At 35.1% G+C, this 15147-nt stretch overlaps 1 protein-coding gene across 1 annotated transcript; it reads right to left on the bottom strand.

Annotated features, from left to right (window-relative positions):
* Positions 1 to 5927: 5927 nt before the first annotated feature.
* RAD51AP2 (RAD51 associated protein 2) lies at positions 5928 to 14375 on the bottom strand. Its single transcript, XM_015111749.3, has 3 exons — positions 11003 to 14375; positions 9849 to 9929; positions 5928 to 6714 (listed from the first exon to the last, which is right to left on the bottom strand). The coding sequence occupies exons 1-3, from the start codon at positions 14220 to 14222 to the stop codon at positions 6563 to 6565; spliced, it is 3453 nt and encodes a 1150-aa protein (XP_014967235.3). The 5' UTR covers positions 14223 to 14375; the 3' UTR covers positions 5928 to 6562.
* Positions 14376 to 15147: the final 772 nt, after the last annotated feature.

Here is a 15147-nt window from a genome sequence, read left to right as displayed (position 1 = left end):
TGTAATAAATGCTCGATGATGCATTTTAAAGGAAAGCACTATCATTATTCAGAGGACTTAACAATTGTAAAATGTTCAAGCAGTTGGGAAAATCAGTATAAAGGTGGTAGTTTAAGGACAGGTGTGATTTAAACAGGTAAAAGAGAAGTGCATCTCAGGAGAAGAAAAAATTAGCAAAATGGGAAAATATTAGTTGGGATTAAGTGGTGCATTAATAGACTAGTCAAATTGTAGGGAAGTTGAGAGGTAGCCAGTTGGAAAGTTATATTAGATAAGGCCATTTTACAGAGGCTCTAAAGAATGAAGAAGGATGCATTGGTTAAGTGTTCCTTTGAAGGAAGAAGTAACAGAACTTGGCAGTATAAAATAAATGTCAGGTGGTAGAGTGAATGATGACTGATGAGATTTTAGACAACTGAGTTGAAGTTGTTAACCTATAGCAATGTGGAAATCAGAACAATATAACAGCAGTTAAGAGCTTTGGCCATAGGGCATACTGCATGGGTTTGAATTCTGATAACATAATACTTTGTGACCTTAGACAAGTTATTTAACTCACAATGTAAGATGGAGATAGTAATTGTATCTGACTGTGAGGTTATTTAAAGATTAAATTATTATTTTATACAGATTTTAGAATAGCTCCTGGACCATGGCATGTATTTCATAAATATTAGTTTTTTAAAATTATTGTTATGTTGCCAAAATTAGAATTTGAAAGATATAATTTGTTTCCAAAGCAGTAGAGTTTGTTGATGTAGAGTTATAATTGATATATAGAGAGATATAATAGACATAATTTGTTTCAAAAACTGTAGAGTTGGTAAATGTAGAGGCAGTAAATGATTCCATGAAAAATGAATGAGATTTCTAAGTGTAAAATACAGAATAAAAGAGCAAAAGTCCATGGACTAAACTTTGAAGTTTCTTTATATCTGAGGATTAGAAAGCAAAAGAGATACAATTGTTAGGAAAATAAAAGGTAGTGTATCATCATAAAGTGAAAGTTTCAAGAATAGAAAGCAGCTAACAACACAAAGAAATAAAAGAAAATGCAAACTGAAAAACGGCCAAAGTCCTCTGCATTTTAAGAGTATTCTTTCTGATGAGAGGAGGCAGGGCAGGCAAAGAGATAAAAACTCTGAGCAGAGAGGAGAAAGAATGTGTGTACATACAGATGAAAGCTTAACAAAGAATTGAGTAAGAATTTGAGCTAGTGGATGTATGGTAGTGAAATAGAGGAGAGAAATTGCAATGGTAATTACACAGGCAGCAAAATCAATTACAAAGGTTTTTTTTAAAAAAATGAAGACATGGACTATGTAATTAAACATACAGATAAAATTGAATTTATTGGAATATAAATACTTTGTTAAGATAGTGTTAAAGATATTTGATATAGTTAAAAATCAGAATTTCTAAAATTGCTATAGAAATTAAGGTAATTTTAATGGAAATATCAGATTCACTAAGCCCAGTTTACTTTTCAAGTTTCTGTTTCTTAACATTGAAAAAAAGTTTTATAACCTTAAAATTGTAACATGCTAAAATGCATAAATTAATAAATTTGTTAAGTATACCAAAATAACCAAATTTATTTATAGAAACATATATTTAAGGAAAAAGTAAGATACAAAGACAATTATGCATATTTTAAAGTATAGGTATAAAACAGATAATAACTAAAAATACCCTCTATGCTTTTTAATAATAAAATATTATTTTTTCATAGGAGCAAGTAGCTGTTGACCATTGTTTCCTCCATCAACAGAAATTGAAAAGTTGAGTGTGGAAAAAGAGCAAAGGACTTATATTCACTGTTACTTTTTTTGTTCTTTATCCTTTGTATTTTGTACCATGTCTAGGTATTAACTTTTCAAAAATGAATCAGTAAATAAAGTTTAAAAGACTGTTTAAAGGGGAGTTATAAAAGTAAAAAGGCAAAAATAAAAATTTGGAAAACTCTAATAGATGTTTTTTACTAACACAAAAGGAAAAGGCCATTAGAAAATTTAAATACTGATGTGATTTACAAAGATTTTAAGTGGCATAAGAGATAGGACATTGAATTTTAAATACATACTACATTTTACTATGGTTTGCCTTATTTTTTGCTTGATTAAAAAAGACTAATTTTAAATTCAGACACGTTAGGCAGCTAAATGCCTGAAGAACACACAGTAAATGATCTAGATCCAAGTTTGTTTTCACTTCTCTGGTTCAAGGAGAAAATACAAAAGAGAATAGCAAAGAAGAAGGAAGAGACCTTTAAATTCCAGGAGGGCATAAAGCTATATGACTCAAGAAGAAGTTTATTCAGCATGACATGTTTAACACATACTTGCTATTGGTCTCATTATTCAATTTTTTTTCAATAACATTTATTGAATACTTATGTCAAGCACTGTCGTAGGCACTGGGGATAGAGCAATAAACATAATACAAAAGACTTTTGCTCTCACAGAGTTTAAAACCTAGTGGGGAAGACAGGAAATAAAAAAAATAAAAAATAAAATATGTAGTATGTCCATAGTAAATTATTAAGGAGGAAAAACTGAAAGCAGGGAAAGGGAAGATGAATGTTAGCAGGAAGGAAAGGCCACACTTAGAGGATGACATTTGAATAAAGCTATTAGGAAGGTGGTACAAGGCAAGCAATCCAGATATCCTAGGAATAAACATTCCAGGAAAAGAAAGTAAGTGCAAAAGCCATGAGTCAGGGGCACGCCTAATGTGTCTAAGAAACAGGAAGACTATTGTGATTTCAGAGGAATAAACAAGGGGAAAATACAGGGAAGAGTTTAAGGAGGCAAGAGAAGGTCAGATCATTGTAGCCCTCATACATGAAAGTAAGAATTTTGGCTTTTATTCTGAGTGAGACGGAAAGGCTTTGGAAGGTTTTGAGCTGAACTGTGATATGCTACAACTTACATTTTAAAGAATCATTCTGGCTACTGTGTTCAGAATAAACTGAAGGGGAGCAAGAACTGAAGCAGGGAGATCAGTTAGGACTCAGTTGCAATAATCCAGACAAGAGAAGCTAAAGGCAATAGGATTGGTTGATGGGCCAGCCATGTGTTATGAGAAAAAAATAAGTGTCAAGGATGACTCCAGCATTTCTTCTCTAAAAGAATAGAATTGCCATTCACTGAAATAAGAAACACTGTGGAAGGAAGAGTTTGGGAACAAATATCAGAAGCTCAGTTTGGGCCAGCCATAGTAGCTTTGCAATGCCTATTAGTCATCACAGTGGAGAGGTTGAGTAAAAGTTATGAGTCTTGAATTCAAGGAAGAGATCCACAGACTTCCTTTTTTTTTTTTTAATTACAAGTGTCTCCAAATTATAAAATTACAGAAGAAATTACAGAGACCTTTAGATCTTGAGTTTATTTTTTGCCCATTGCCTGGATAGGAGGTATGGTTTACTGACTGTTCCTTTCTGAATATGCTGTGCTTTTAAAATAATATGTTAAATAGGCTTATCTAGCAAGGATAGTTTCAAATAATGATATGTTTTACAACAAAACGGGAAAAATATAATTTCAGATCCTGATATCCTATTCCGTTTAATCCAAAAGATTATTTTTAGCAGGATAAACTCTGCCACAATTATGTGTCAATGTAAATGTGTAATGCCTTGTGTTATTAAAAAGATTTCCCAAAATGGTGACTGACTCTATAAACATTCTTTTATGTGGCAATTTAGATGGAACTAAAGATCAACTTTATTGCATATTTTGTTTTCCATTTTACTTAACTAAATAAGGTTAAACAGGTAATATTAACTCAGAGATTTGCATACTTAAGGTACAGACTATCCACAGCACTTTTTCAAGCTGATTTAATATAAGGCTCTGCTTCTCTTCTCATGCTCACAGTTATGGATCCAGAAGCTTGTAACTTTAAACTGAAGTAACACAGAGATTTAGTCTAAGGTTGAATAAAAGCAAGTAGTTTTTAAAGTGGCTTTTCATCATTTAAATATTTCCTCTGATATGAAAGCACTCGACTTTTACATTTTAAGAGCAAAGATAAAAAAGAAAAAGGTGGAGAGAGGATGGATATCAGTTTAAAATGTCTTCTATCACAGATCCCATGCAGCCTTTCCAAACCTGGCTATGAAGAAGATGCAAAAACACAAGAGCTAAAATGTTGCCTTCCTCCTATCCTCCAACTTTCTGTTTCTGGAGAAAATAACTCACAGAACTGGGCAGGAGGGGGAAGGTCCTGTGTGCTTATGTTGTGTATTTGGTTGGAGGTAGTTGAGGAAGAAGTGCTTGAGGAATTACACTAGCAGGAGTAAGTTTTGCATCTGGGGAGGTGTCATCCCTAGAAGAAAAGTTCTAGAGATCAAAGCTAGTAATAGGGCAGTGGCATGGAAAACCATTGTAAGCAGCACAGTGTGTGTTAGGAGTTTAAACTTGCCACATGTTCAATCAGTTCAGAATATGAAAGAACCAGCATTGAGTGGTTGTAAGTGAATATGCTCTTTATTAGAGAAAGGATAAAAGTATCCATAAAAGCCTTTGTGGTACTAGGAATAAGACTAGAAGCATATAAACCTGTCCTAGAGATACAGACCTGAGAACAAAATTAAATATTCACACAGAGTGACAGAGAACAGGGCAAAGGACTAAGGTTGTGAAGACAGATCTTGATTGTGATGAGATTTACCTTGTATGACTACAGAAAAATCCAACATGGGGCTAATAATAATAAAAAGAAGGAAGAGGGAAGGCAGGACCTTTTAGGGAAAAAAAGAAACATTTTTATAAAACTCATAAGAATAGCATACTTCTGAAAATAATCTAATGCAAAATCCAGAACAAAATTTCAAGAAAAGTCAAACATTCTAAATAGTTATTAACTACTGAGTAGTTGCTATGTATCAGTAAGTACTCCTTATTGAGTAGTTACTGTGTATCAGAGCTGTTACAATACGTGGTATGTATTAGTTTATTTAATCCTCACAATAATCCCAGGAGATAACATTATCCCCTTTTTAGAAATGAGGAGCTTGCCCAGGGGCATAAAGCTATTAAGAATTCAAAAAAGCCGGGCACGGTGGCTCAAGCCTGTAATCCCAGCACTTTGGGAGGCTGAGACGGGCGGATCACTAGGTTAGGAGATCGAGACCATCCTGGCTAACACGGTGAAACGCCGTCTCTACTAAAAAATACAAAAAACTAGCCGGGCGAGGTGGCGGGCGCCTGTGGTCCCAGCTACTCCGGAGGCTGAGGCAGGAGAATGGCGGGAACCCGGGAGGTGGAGCTTGCAGTGAGCTGAGATCCGGCCACTGCACTCCAGCCTGGGCGACAGAGCCAGACTCAGTCTCAAAAAAAAAAAAAAAAAAGAATTCAAAAAAAAACATAGCTAGTATGAGACTGGAGTAGAAATTTGTTTCTTTAGGCAGGCAAATAATAGGAGTATTGACGGGGGGCATACTGTTCTAGACACTTGGGATATATCAGTGGGGAAAAGAAAAGAATTCTGCCTTCAAGGAGCTTATATTCTAGCAAGGTATAAATTACAGTTTAAGAAGGTAATGAGTTCTATGAGGGCAGAAGAAAAATTAGACTAAGATATTGAAATTGGAAAGTATATGGTGGGGGATGGAAATTAATGAAGAGAGCCAAATTTGAGGTGGTTTTCAGTACGTCTGAGAATGTTTGCTTGTAGTAAGATAATTTCATCCAGTCAAATCTATTTTGTGAATTAATACATTTAGTCCTCCTTCTGCTATCAGATGCTTTGTTTTTATGCTTTCTTGATGCTCCTTTCTTTCCTTACATTTTGCTAACTAGCCCATTTTTTGTTATTTCTCTGTCTAAAGTATATTTTATTCTACTGATATTTAAATTATGTATATCCTACATTTTTCTACCAATGTCAAGCATAGAAAGTAAGCTCCATAAGGCAAGGTCTTACACATGTCTTCTTTATTCTATCACTGAGCCAAAGACAATAGTAGGAGTATTACAGTATATTTGTTCCATGAATGAACAAATTAATATTATTAACTACATAATCATAACTCTGCTCTGGGGTCAAAGATAGACTCTGGAAGAAAAGATAAAGATTGGAAAGTGAACGCAGAAAAAAGTGAGAAAGAATGTTACAGAGGAGAGAGTCTTTATTCCAATCTTAATACAAATGCTGTGACACTGAAAAGCTTATTCATCCCCTCTGTACCTCTATTTTTTCACCTGAAAAATGGGGGAAGTAGATTAGAACAGTAGTTCATGATGAGCCACAGATCCTTTTTAGAAAATAAAGGCTATCAATTTTCTCCACAAAAGGATTACATGCATATATCATGAAAACTAATAAGTCAACATGTTTTATCCAATCATGAAATGGCTTTAATGTGTACATTTTTCAATGACATGAAAATCCATAAAATATTTTATAACTTTTAAAGGTAATACAATAATTTATACACTCAAAAAAAATATTCTTCACTTTATAATAAAGCAAGCCCCAAGCCCCCAAGCTGGAAGAACATTTATCCAAAGAAGACAAAACATTTCTAGATGTTGTAAAATATTTTGAAATATGAAAGTCAAAACTTTTCTTTTAAGTTTCCATAACACATTTGTTTCAGATAAGGATGAAGTTGTTTAATCCTTGCTTTTCTTGACAAACCAATCCTGATTGGCCTACTGCATGTCTTAAGAGGTCGTACTCTTGAAATGCCATGTGGGAAGTGACTACCTAAAAATATAAGACAATAAAAGAGTAAAAATTATCAAGTTTCTATGCCTAAAAATCTTTACTTCTAATCATCATATTAGCAACATTTACTGAATATTTACTGAGCACTTATTATTTATGTGCCAGGCACTATACTTTAAATGCATTATTTTATTTAATTCTAGCTCCAGTTTTAAAACATGAAAAACATAAGCACAAAAAGTTAAGTAACTTGCCCCATAAAACACAGCAACTAAATAAATTCAACATTCCAATCAGGCAGTCTACCTTAACAACAATCACAACAACACCGTATAGGTTTTAAAACCAACTTGATGTAGCTTTAAACACCGGTCATTTTTCCTATTGGTAGCTAAACAACTATGCTGTATTGTTAATGGTTATGTTTGGTTTCTAATGGAGGTCATTGTCAGTAATAGAACACAAATGTACTCCATCTATTATGCATCAATAGAGGGCTTTGAGTTAGAAATTGTTCTTTAACATCATACTATACCATTTTCGAAGATGTCCAAAACAGTTCATGGAGATACACACATCTGTTACTAAATCAGTTATGTAAAGTCAACTACCTCTTAAAATAAAATACAATATCTCTAACTTTCAGGGGTTTTTTAATAAACTGTGAGGTACATATGTAAAACCAAACATGTAAATCAAATTTTAGTGAATCTTTATGACCTCAATATAATAGCCTGTTATACCAAAAACAGTGTAATCAAATGTTAAATCTCACAAAAGGTTAGTAGCGTGATTTTTACTAACCTGAACCAAAAAGAATCTGTGTGTATCTATGTAAACCTTAATGAAGTAGAATACGAAATTAAACTACATGTATAATAAATAGGGAGAAAAACAACACAAAATAGATATAAATCAGTTTATTATATTTGATTCAATATTAAAATTAGAAAATTATAAAAGGTTAAAGAAAAATACATTATTGCTAGATCTTTTAAAAACTTTGAACACAAAAGGATCATTTAAATAAGACAACACTGTTGGATCACAAGATCCCCCATTGGTCTAAATGATATATAAAGCACGGGTGAACTGACTGGTTGGCATATAACACGTGCTCAAAATAATTTCAGTACCGTACTTGCCTTCACACCACAGAGAGAAGAGAGAGATGGAAAGAGAGAAGGGATCCACTGAAGACATTTAGTAGTCAATGGAAACGTTAAGAGAAGAGGCATCATGATGGCAGGTGGGTGGGTATCAAAACTTTTCAGGATAACTGGGATCTTTCTGATGCCTTTAAAATGACTGTGTATAAGCAGGCTCCCACTCTAACTAGGCAGATCATTAAAATCCATTCATATTAACTCCATTCCCCAGGATCTTCCAGCTTTTCTCTTACTGTGGATTTTAACAAGCCTCAGGAAGATCACTCAACTTTTGTGCCCTTTGAAAGTGAATCCAAGACTGCCATCCTAACATAGTATTAAATAATTCTGGCTGAATTCATACAATATTTTTCACATTTCACAACAAGTCACTTTAACTTGTGAAGGCAGAATCACATTGCTATGTGGGTTTAGATATTTGAAACAAATGTAATGATTGCTTTTCCAATGTGCACACATTCTTTATCCTCCTCCTACATCTATTTTATTATCACAATTATAATCATGAATATATACTCCCAAGCTTCCTTTATTCTATATCAAAATATATTGCTAAGCCAATTTCTTCCTTTCTTTCTGTCCTAGAAGAAGCAAACCCTATCCTTTCCAGGCTAGGTCTTGCCATCCTATTTTTTGACTCAAGGAGTATTGTTCCATCAGTTATTTCCTTCATTCCGGGGAGAACAGACTACCTGTGGGCTTTTGATCTTCCAGTGTTTTGATTAATCTTTAAAACTATTACATTGTAAGCTAAGAAAAGAGGAAAAGATACAATTCTGAGGTGACAATAAAAGTATCAGAGGTAACATTCTGCTGACTATGAGAACTCAGAAAAAATGTTTTGAGACATGATGCATGACTTAAGATGTCTTAGTAACTATATTTAACCTACAATGTTACTCTTTTTAGATCTAACCATGTTGTATAATACCAGAAATTTCTGATGGGATTATAACTTTACCTAGTTCCATAATTTCAATCCTACCACTACCCTACACTCTTGGTACCACAAGGTGAAATGAATGTTAGACATACTGTGTTTTATTCTGATATTGTATATCTACTGGGCAAAAGATAAAGTTCATTGTTTAATTTTTCTTTAGTGTTTTTTGGTTTTTTGGTTTTTGGTTTCTTTGAGACAGAATGTCACTCTGTCGCCCAGGCTGGAGTACAGCAGCTCAATCTAGGCTCACTGCAAGCTCCGCCTCCCAGGTTCACGCCATTCTCCTGCCTCAGCCTCCCAAGTAGCTGGGACTACAGGTGCCCACTATCACGCCTGGCTAATGTTTTGTATTTTTAGTAGAGATGGGGTTTCACCGTGTTAGGCAGGATGGTCTGGATCTCCTGACCTCGTGATCTGCCCACCTCAGCCTCCCAAAGTGCTGGGATTACATGCGTGAGTAATCATGCCCGGCCTAGTTGTATTTTTAATGTAACCAAAAGTATAAACATCAGTCAAAAATCATGTTAACATGACTAAATGGCAAATATTTTTTACTTGCATAATAAAATGTCCATATAAAATCTTCATAGCAATGAAAAGCATACAGCATGTTCTCTATGCTCAATGTTGTCTATATATATTTAGATAGATAGATAGATAGATAGATAGATAGATAGATAGATAGATAATTGGGAGTAACATCTCATCAATGGAAACCCAACTTATCTAAATATCTTTTTTGGTTTTGTAAATATTGCATATATTAGATGTGTAAACTAGGCATATACAACACTTAACATATAGTCATTTTAAAACATCAATACAAATATCTGAACATAGTTTTGCAGAATGCATTTCCCAATAATATTCTAAATAGCATTTTAACTGTTACCCAATTTTTAATTATTAGAATTTATTAGTATAATATTAATGCTTTCAAAAAGTGCTAAAACTTTGTATTTATTTTGAACAACATGAATATCTATACTTTCCTCATACTAAAAATACCACAATGCAATAATCATCTTAGAAGGTATCCTAAAAAGTAACCACAATGTTACCTCCTCTCAATAAATATTTAAATTCTTCTTTACATTCATCAGGGAGAAAAGCAGGTCTTTTAGGTAAAGGTGTTTCACAATCTGAAAATAAAGAATGGTATGTTACAGCAAAAAATAACTTTTATATAAAATAACAGTATAAACAAAATATTTCCTTCAGTTGGCTCCTAATATTTAGAAAAATGAAGTAGGACTCTTCAAAGCTCCTTTTTAAAATTAACTTGTTTCCTTCAACTTCAGTATATTTTTGAACATTTGAATACATCTTTATGAGAAAATACTGTGCACCCAGCTAGCAGCTGCTGAGAAATTCAAAGTTCAAGGTGAAGCTGTGTCAAAGTTCAAGGTGAAGCTGTCTCAAACATTCAAGAAAACACACAGACTCCAACTGTACAAGAGGAGAGTGAAGAGGAAGAGGTTGATGAAACAGGTGTGGAAGTTAAGGACATAAGGCCGGCTCAGTGGCTCACGCTTAAAATCCCCGCGCTTTGGGAGCCCAAGATGGGTGGATCACGAGGCCAGGAGCTGGAGACCAGCCAGGCCAACACGGTGAAGCCCCCATCTCTACTAAAAATACAAAAATTAGCTGGGTGTGGTGGCAGGCGCCTGTAATCCCAGCTACTCGGGAGGCTAAGGCAGGAGAATCACTTGAACCCAGGAGGCAGAGGTTGCAGTGAGCCAAGATGGTGCTACTGCACTCCAGCCTGGGCCACAGAGCTCGACTCTGTCTCAAAAAAAAAAGAAGTTAAGGACATAGAATTGGTCATGTCAGAAGCAAATGTGTTGAGACCAAAGGCAGTTCGAGTCCTGACCCTGAAGTACAAGTAATGATATGGTAAATGCTATTGTGGAATTAACAATGTAACCATGTGAAAACAACTTTTTTTTTTTTTTTTTTTGTGGTGTTTCCAAGGAGTAACTGCAGCTTGCTTTGAAATTTGTATTGTTTCTATCATAAATAAAGCTATGGCTTCTTGCTGGGGGAGGGGGTGGGGGGAAGAAAGAAAAAAGAAAATAGTCTGCATCAATAAACATTGTCTTGCATTTTATCTCTACCTTCCTTCTTTTTTGTCAGAATTATACATTTGGCCTACATAGAAAAAAGCAGTAATTTTTCTAGCATGAGAAAGAATGTTTTAAAATGAATTTCATACCTTCCTCAGAAGTAGAATAAAGTAATTCTTCCTCTGATGTACTTGGATAACAACTCTCATTAGGAACTTCCTGTTCTCCATTATTGGGTACAGTTTTCCATTTAAATAAACTTTGGTGACTTTTACACGTATTAGGACCTGCTGTAGTATCACAGAACGAGGAAGATGCATTTATTTTGTTGACTACAACCATTTTCAAATCTTTTTCTGTCTCCATTTTTACCTCCTCAGCATCATTTTCTCCAAAGTAATTTTCTTGCCCATTGTTTGTTTCCACAGTGCTTAGAATTTCATTTTCCTTACTAATTTCATGAAACATACGAAGTTCTTCAAGTACTAAATCAAATTTTCTCTTCATCTCAAAATGTTTTACTATTGTCAGAGCTTCTGTTGATAAATATTTAGCAGCTAAGTCCTGAAAACATTCATCATTCCCTTCACTCAGACCAGTTTCAAACTGATGATTAACATATAATACAGAGTCATTCTTTCTACGAAGATCCTTTGAATTAGCTATCTCCCTTTCTGGCAAAATACTCTCATATTCATTTCTATCTGTTACATAATTTTGATTAAGGTATTTATTTTCTTCCACATTTACTTCCCTACTTATTAATGAGACTGACTGTACAGAAAACATATCATCCATTGGAAAAAAACTATCTTTCTCTTCCTTTTCTATCTTAGTATCTTTGTGAATTTGGAAACTATTGGTTAAACTTTCAGCTGTGACTTTTACTTCCTCTTTCAAAATTAAGTCATATTTTTTTTCTTCTATTTCACTTAACAAGTTACAAAAATTTAGTACTTGAGTTATAGAAATGGTACGAGTCTCTTCATTATGGATTGTGTTGTGGCTTCTTGGTATGGCCTGTTGCCTAACATTGCAGAAACCTTCAAATATGTGCTCACAATTAAAGCTACTGATATTATGTCCCTGTTTTCTTTCCATATTTAAATCTTGTCCGTGCATATTTACTTCATAAAAATTTTCATTCATATATCCATGGTTGTTCTGTATAAATTGAGGACAAGACTTAACAGATGTTTTAATAGTACTAGAACTATAGTGAGCCCAATTTTCCACATTCATGAGTTGTTGAGGACAACTCATATTCCGACAAGTAATTTCTCTTATTAAAGAAATTTCTTCCATGTCATCAAAGTCCATTAAAAGGGGAATTTTTTCATATGATTCAAAAATTGACAAACTTGTATTTTGAGTTGTCGTACTGAAGGAATTAATGGATTTTTTCTTAGACTTTTCAAAAACGTGTTCAATTCTAAATAACTTCCTTTTCTTTAACATAGGTTTCATATTATCTTCTAATAGTCTTGAAGAAGTTAAAATCCTTGCTAGATATGCAGTATAATTTTCCATTATAATATTTTTTGGATACTTCAAATAAAGCATCCACTTGAAAATGCATTCCTCTTCTAATTCAAAATCATTTTCAATTCTTGTTAAAGAGTCAAAGTTATTAAGCAAAAAAGCTATGTTAGTTTTCAATATAATATCTAAAGGTTCTGAAACACTGTCTTGTAAATATATGCTTAAAAGTCCATTCTTTATATTTGTATTCATGTTTCTGGTTATTAGATTTTGAATACCAATTTTACCAATTTCCTTTTTACACTTCAAAATGTTATAGCAGGTTAAAATACTATTATCTTTTTGATTTCCTGAAATACTTTTATGGAAATAAAAAATTTCTACAATGAAACTTTCAAAAGGGTTGTTCACGTGAAAGACTTTTTGTGTAGCATTGTATCTCAACTGTACAGTATTATCATTTTTTCCTTTACCATTTAGCCAAACAGTCATTATTAAAGCTATTTGACTACCTAATATTTTTCTTATGAGAAGCTTTGATTGTTCTTCATGTACATTCATGACTTTTGTACAGCGGTAATCTTCCTTGCTTAAAAGGTCTATTTCTGATAATAATAGCCAATTCCATTTTTCTTCAGTTTTTTTCATATTTTCACATTTAGTCTTGTAATTATTTATAATCCAACAATTTCCTCTATTTCTTCTCAAAATATGTCTAACGTTACAGTCCCAGTTTTGAGATTTTTCCAACCTGGTAGGTATGTAACTGTCCAGACATTCTGCTTCCTCCCAATTTGCATTTTCTAGTATAGCGAAATTCTTTCTAGAGTCTCTTACATCACATTTGATACTACGGTAGTTACAGTAGTTTGAACTGATCAAGTCTTTTCTCTTACAAGTATTTTGGCTGCTGAGTGATGCGTAGTCATTTTCATAACATTCGGAAAAAATATTTTCCGCTTCTACAACTTTTTTATCATTCTGTAACTTTTGCTTCTTAACATCAGGTCTATTTTGGGACCAGTAAATGTTTGTGAAATCCCTAACATATGCCTCTTTTTTGTCATTCTTTTTCTTCGCTATTTCCTTTAAATAGACAGAGGACATTTTGCTATTTAAGTCCGTTGGAAACTGAGGGACACTTATTGTGCTGCTATCTCTAAAATAGCTAGGTTTGGCAATTTCCAAGCTGGGCTGGTTTTGAGATTTGGATATTTTTAGTACCGATGATGAAATGTTATTTTCTCTTTTATTTGATGGCATAACACTGTCAGCTTTACATCTGTTCTTAATTTCATGAAATGGTGATTTAGTTTCCTTGTAAAAGTTAACATCTAAAAATGGATTTTCTTTGTGAACATTGTCTCTTCCTTGGACAAACTGTTGTTTTCGATTCTCATTTCTAATTCCATGTATATCGTGTATAGAGGTGCTGGGCAGAAGTTGACTAAACCCTGCTTTGGAGCTATCACTGTGGTGCACACTGAAAGCCTCTGTGTCACGCAGTCCTGCCTCAGACCTTCCTGAAGCCCTCAAATCAGAATCAGGACTTTGTGAGGGGGGAGACTGCAAACAGCTACTCATCTGGAATTTGAGATTTGGGCATCCCAGGTTACATATCTGCTTCCCACTGACTGATTTCTCCACACACGAGTCTGTGGAGTTATCAAAAATCGCATTCGTTGAAACAAAGAGTCCCTTGAAGGGTCTAGGCGACAACTCCCAGATTTTTTCCACCTCAGACAAGCGAGGCACCAGAGGCAGTCGCCAGCCCGCCTTAGAGACACCGCCAGGCTCCTCAAGACAGAGCCGCTTGCTACTGGGTGGTTGGGAATCCGATTCCTCAGGAGGCGTTAAAGAGGAGGTAGGCTTTCTGAGCTCGGCCATCCGAGGCGTGGGCTGAGTGAGCGACACCACAGCGAACAGAAAGAATCTCTCCGAGGTTCCGGCGGCGCGCCACTCTTTAAATAAGGAGGGCGGGCCACCCTGGTCACGCCCCCGACCCGCCCCTCAGAGCCTGGTCTCAGCCTGATCTCAGGGTTTGCCCCACCCCGAATCCGCCCCTCCACAGCCCCAGCCTCAGCCCCGCCCGCCACCCTCAGCCTCGCCCGCCACCCTCAGCCTCGCCCGCCACCCTCAGCCCCGCCCGCCAGCCTCAGCCCCGCCCGCCAGCCTCAGCCCCGCCCGCCAGCCTCAGCCCCGCCTCTCCCTTCCCCCACCCACGCGCTCCGGTTGTCTCCCCACTGAAGTTCCGAGCACCCTGGGCCGTTACATTGTCTCTTTTTAGCGCCTTTTTCTGATGCCACGACTGTAGCGAGTCTAAAGGCTTTTTTCTCTCTGGTAGAACGAAGGGGAAAAGTTAGAATCTCTCACTTAAACAAAATTTGTGAATGGTAACAACTTTATTTTTTAAATTCTAAAATTTTGTTTACCTCAGAAACGGCATCTCCACAACGCTCGAGTGACTCGCCAGTAAAATCGTGTAGTTCTGTCAGCACCAGACCAAATCTCTCTGTGTATGGAAAAATTTTTTAATCATTCCAGCGGCATTTAGGATTATATTAATATTTCCACTTCACTAATAAAGTGTGTTTGGTGGGGGAAAGCCACCAGTATTTAACAGTCTGACTATCTGAGGAAAAACTGTGGAAATTATTATCCGGATAATTATTATTCTTCACTTAAGACTAAAAAAAAATAGTTTACTATGGGCTGTGGGGATTTCTTCTCAAATATTGTGGATAAAATTATTTAGAGATAAAATAATGTATGTTTGAACTACTCCATTTAGTGTAAACATAATAATAATACA

The sequence above is a fragment of the Macaca mulatta genome, chromosome 13, assembly GCF_049350105.2.
Source record: "Macaca mulatta isolate MMU2019108-1 chromosome 13, T2T-MMU8v2.0, whole genome shotgun sequence".
In the NCBI taxonomy this organism is placed as follows: domain Eukaryota; kingdom Metazoa; phylum Chordata; class Mammalia; order Primates; family Cercopithecidae; genus Macaca; species Macaca mulatta.
This window is presented reverse-complemented; position numbering and strand designations above follow the sequence as displayed.